General features: G+C 33.7%; 1 protein-coding gene across 1 annotated transcript; it reads left to right on the top strand.

Moving 5' to 3' along the window:
• Positions 1 to 1,350: 1,350 nt before the first annotated feature.
• On the top strand, positions 1,351 to 3,505 carry LOC18106625 (nudix hydrolase 18, mitochondrial). Its single transcript, XM_006372495.3, has 5 exons — positions 1,351 to 1,698; positions 2,295 to 2,406; positions 2,516 to 2,599; positions 2,703 to 2,831; positions 2,925 to 3,505. Exons 1-5 carry the CDS (start codon positions 1,595 to 1,597, stop codon positions 3,075 to 3,077), a joined length of 582 nt encoding a protein of 193 aa, XP_006372557.2. The 5' UTR covers positions 1,351 to 1,594; the 3' UTR covers positions 3,078 to 3,505.
• Positions 3,506 to 3,850: the final 345 nt, after the last annotated feature.

The raw sequence follows: 3,850 nt of genomic DNA, 5'->3' as shown, positions 1-3,850 counted from the left end.
AATTAATTTATTATTTTATTTTATTTCCTCCATCTAACATAAATTATTAAATTCAAAACTAATTTTAATAAAATCATGAGTAAGTCACATGTTCTCACAAGGCATGCCGTTTTCATTGAGCTATGATGGTGACACAATTTGAATCCAAGTATATATAATCCTTAGGTATCTTAACGACCGAATCAACTCGTTGTTAGCAGCAAATTAATTATAACGACAAAAATTATATAAACACACACAATAATTGGCTATACCATTTTTAATATATGATTTTTTTTAGGAAATAATTTTATAATACTCTTTTCTTTCCGCATTTTTTATCACTATCAACTGTTATAAGCATAGTTTTAAAACCCGGTCAGCCTAACAAACCGACTTAAAACTGGAATCGTGTCAGGATTAAAAAAAATAATAGAGGGCAAAAACCCGGATTGACCTAGAAAGATCTAGTTAGGCTTGACAGGTCGACCCGAGACCGAAATCAGATCGGGTTCAATAAAAAATAATAAAAAGTAAAAATTCAGGTTGACTTGGAAAAACCTGGTTGCAATTCACTGATTACTTTTTTTAATACAAACATTTTGATTTACATATAAAAAAAATTAAAATCAGTTCTAGATGATTTGATTACTTAGTCAAAACCTATAGTACGAATCTTGAACCGAGTTGAATCATTGTATAAGGTTTACAAACTCGTTACAAGGGGATAAGAATTTATTAATCCAAATTTTGTATTATAAACGGTTGTTCACTCGCAACAAATTATAGTCACCGTCACTTTATTTATTATAATTAGTATTACAATGGAAAAGGATTAATAGTATTACAATTTATAGTTTTATTTTTATAAAAAAAATATTTAAGATTTTAAAACTTCAAAACTTGTATTAAAGTTGTCGTGGGGGCACATGTTTGAAAGAAGCATACAAACATGTAGATTTCTAAATTTTAATGAATTTTTCTTATTTAGAAAGAAAAAAAACACACAAATTTCCCTCCATTTAGCGGCGTGGAATGCAATGGTTGGAGTCTACAATAATAATTAAAAAATTTTCTGAGAAAAAAACAAAAAAAAAAGAAGATAAAATGACTGTTTATTTTTATGTTTCAAAATATTTTTGAAAAAAATAAAAAAATTATAAATTAATATTTTTAAATATATTTTTAAAGAAAAGATATTTTAAAAAATAATCGGTGATTCCACTCATGAAGAAAAAGAAAAAATCATTGACGCGTCACCAACACGTCGTCTGGAAGCAGGCAAAATGGCCAAAGTCCAATAAACGGGGGCCCTGCCATCAAAGCCTTCCCCCTCCCTCTCCCTCTCCTCCTCTCTCTTTCCTGCCATTATTTATACGAGAAGATAGCCCGTCTCTACTCGTCATAACTACTAATAGAAATAGATACCTTAGAGGATCTGTCAGTTCCCATATCATCACAGATTTTGCACCATCTACCTAATATTTCCTGCCTTCTCTAGCTATCTAGCTAGCTTGTTAGTTAGTTTCTTGTAATAGAAAGAACCAGTTTCTTGTTTCAAGAAACCCCATTAAAGTTTTCTTGAGAAAATTGTTTTTGCTAAGAAAGAAAAGAAATGGCTACTGCTTTGGTATCTCAAGAAAATGTTGTAGCTTCTTTGGTGTCTCGTACAGGGAGGCATTTGCAGCGTTATGATAAAGGTCGTCGTCAAGTTGTAGGGTGGGTTGGTTTTCCCTTATCCTTCTCTCTACTGATTTTTTTTTCTCATTAGTTAACTAGCTGCGTTTTCTTGATTTTGCCTAGTGGGGCATGATTGTTTTTCTTATTAGGCCTGCAGATTTGATGGACTAAATAATCATTAGTTGATTGAGGTTTTGTTAAGTTTTGCTTTGTCTTTTAATAAAACAGGATTCGTCATAAATGATTTCTTGACATGTTAGAAAAGCAGAACTTGATTCTGGTTTGCGAGGTTGGTCTAGTACAAAATCTTTAATGAATGTGATGAATGGTTGCTTACGGGCGCTTGAGGCCACTTGCTAGTCCATCATGGTGGGCTTATCCATGATGGGTGGACAGGATTGGCCCACGTGCATGGATAATTGTCCATATCTTTTCCTAAATCTTCTTGTGGAGCAGGGAAAATACAGTTTCTGTCCTGCTCTCTGATTGATTGGCCATCTTTGTTGGAACTGAAAACATGGAAGCAATAATTCAATTGATGATTTGATTCCAAGTAGTCCAGTTTGTGCCCGATTTGATTACTTTTAAGTTTCTTGGTTGCTAAATTTTCTGTATTCTTGTTTCACATATTGCAGATGCATACCATACAGATACAAGAACGGGAGCTCAAATACTTCGGAGGTTGAAGATGAGTTAGAAGTACTTGTCATCAGTTCACAGAAAGGAAAGGGGATGTTGTTTCCTAAGGTAACTAATTTCAAAATGAAATTAGCACTTGATTAACTCAATGTAGAGCGTAGAGTATAGACCATTGCTCTGTCACATAACCTAACCAATATGCTTCATTGATTACCAGGGAGGCTGGGAATTGGATGAAACCATAAAACAAGCCGCTTCTCGAGAGACATACGAGGAAGCCGGGGTGAAAGGCAATGTTGAGGTAGTTGTCTTATCTTCTTTAATGGTGTGATTGCAGTTCAATTTAAGTTCATTTTTCCCAAATTTAATCACGCAGTTTATTGATGTTTGACCTTTTTTTGCAGCACCAATTAGGTCACTGGACCTTCCAGAGCAGAACTCATGGCACTGATTATGATGGATACTTGTTCCCTTTACATGTTAAGGAGGTATTAGATTTCTGGCCAGAGAAAAACAATCGCCAGAGAAAATGGGTATGCACATGCTACCTTTCTAACATTTTTATCTGTATTATTGGAACTGTCGGTGCAATTGCTGATATTAAGTTACCTTTGTGCTATGTATAGATGAGTGTGGAAGAAGCAAGAGAATGCTGTCAGCGTTGGTGGATGAAGGAAGCCTTGGATGTATTAGTTGACCGTCTCGCAGGTCGGCAACAACTTGGTGAAGAAGAAATGGGATCTTGTTCTTTAAGCTACCAGGCCAAATCCAACTTGTAAATAGACAAATTGTGGAGAAATACAGCGAGGGCCATAATTAACAGGAATTGAACAAGCAAGAAAAGGAGTGGCAGGAAGCAATAATTAGGCGATTTTGTGTTTATTTTGTTGTCCCTTTCTTGAATTTTCAATTCTGATCACTTTCTTGTTAGGAATATGTTAGTGGGAACATCAGAGAGTTTTACGAGGAAGACGCAAGATGGTTTCTAACTGGAGAGGAATTAATAAAAAATTATGTTTTGGGAAGGAAACAAAATTGTCAGTTGTCTTTATTTCCATAGTCGGCTAACTGTCATTGGACTTCATCAGGATTGCAGATAATGACAGCTTTTTTTACTTCTGGAAATTTTGATTATTTGCAATTAATTTAAGGGCTTTGAAAGTAGTAATCTGTAGTTGTCAAAGAAGAAAATTGGGAAAGTTTCTTATTTTGTTCTTCTTTTGTTTCTAATTTAACCTGCAAAATGGGGTGGACTTTCCTCCTCCATCAAGCTCTAGTTTCTTCATATAAGCGATGTCGGCTCTAGGTTTTGACTTTGATTTTCGTTAATTATTATCCTTCTTGAATCTTGAAATGACTTTGAAGCATTGGGTATTATAGATTGAAAAGTAAGAAAATATTATATGCTCCGCGGGTGTTTGAACATACAGTAATAATTATTTTTTAAAAAAATTAATTTTGTTAACAACAAATTAAAATAATTCAAAGATATAAAAACTATGCGGTTTATTTGGCGAAACGGTAATTATTGTTAAAATAATTCAATTAATAT

The sequence above is a fragment of the Populus trichocarpa genome, chromosome 17 (genome assembly GCF_000002775.5).
Source record: "Populus trichocarpa isolate Nisqually-1 chromosome 17, P.trichocarpa_v4.1, whole genome shotgun sequence".
In the NCBI taxonomy this organism is placed as follows: Eukaryota; Viridiplantae; Streptophyta; class Magnoliopsida; order Malpighiales; family Salicaceae; genus Populus; species Populus trichocarpa.
This window is presented reverse-complemented; position numbering and strand designations above follow the sequence as displayed.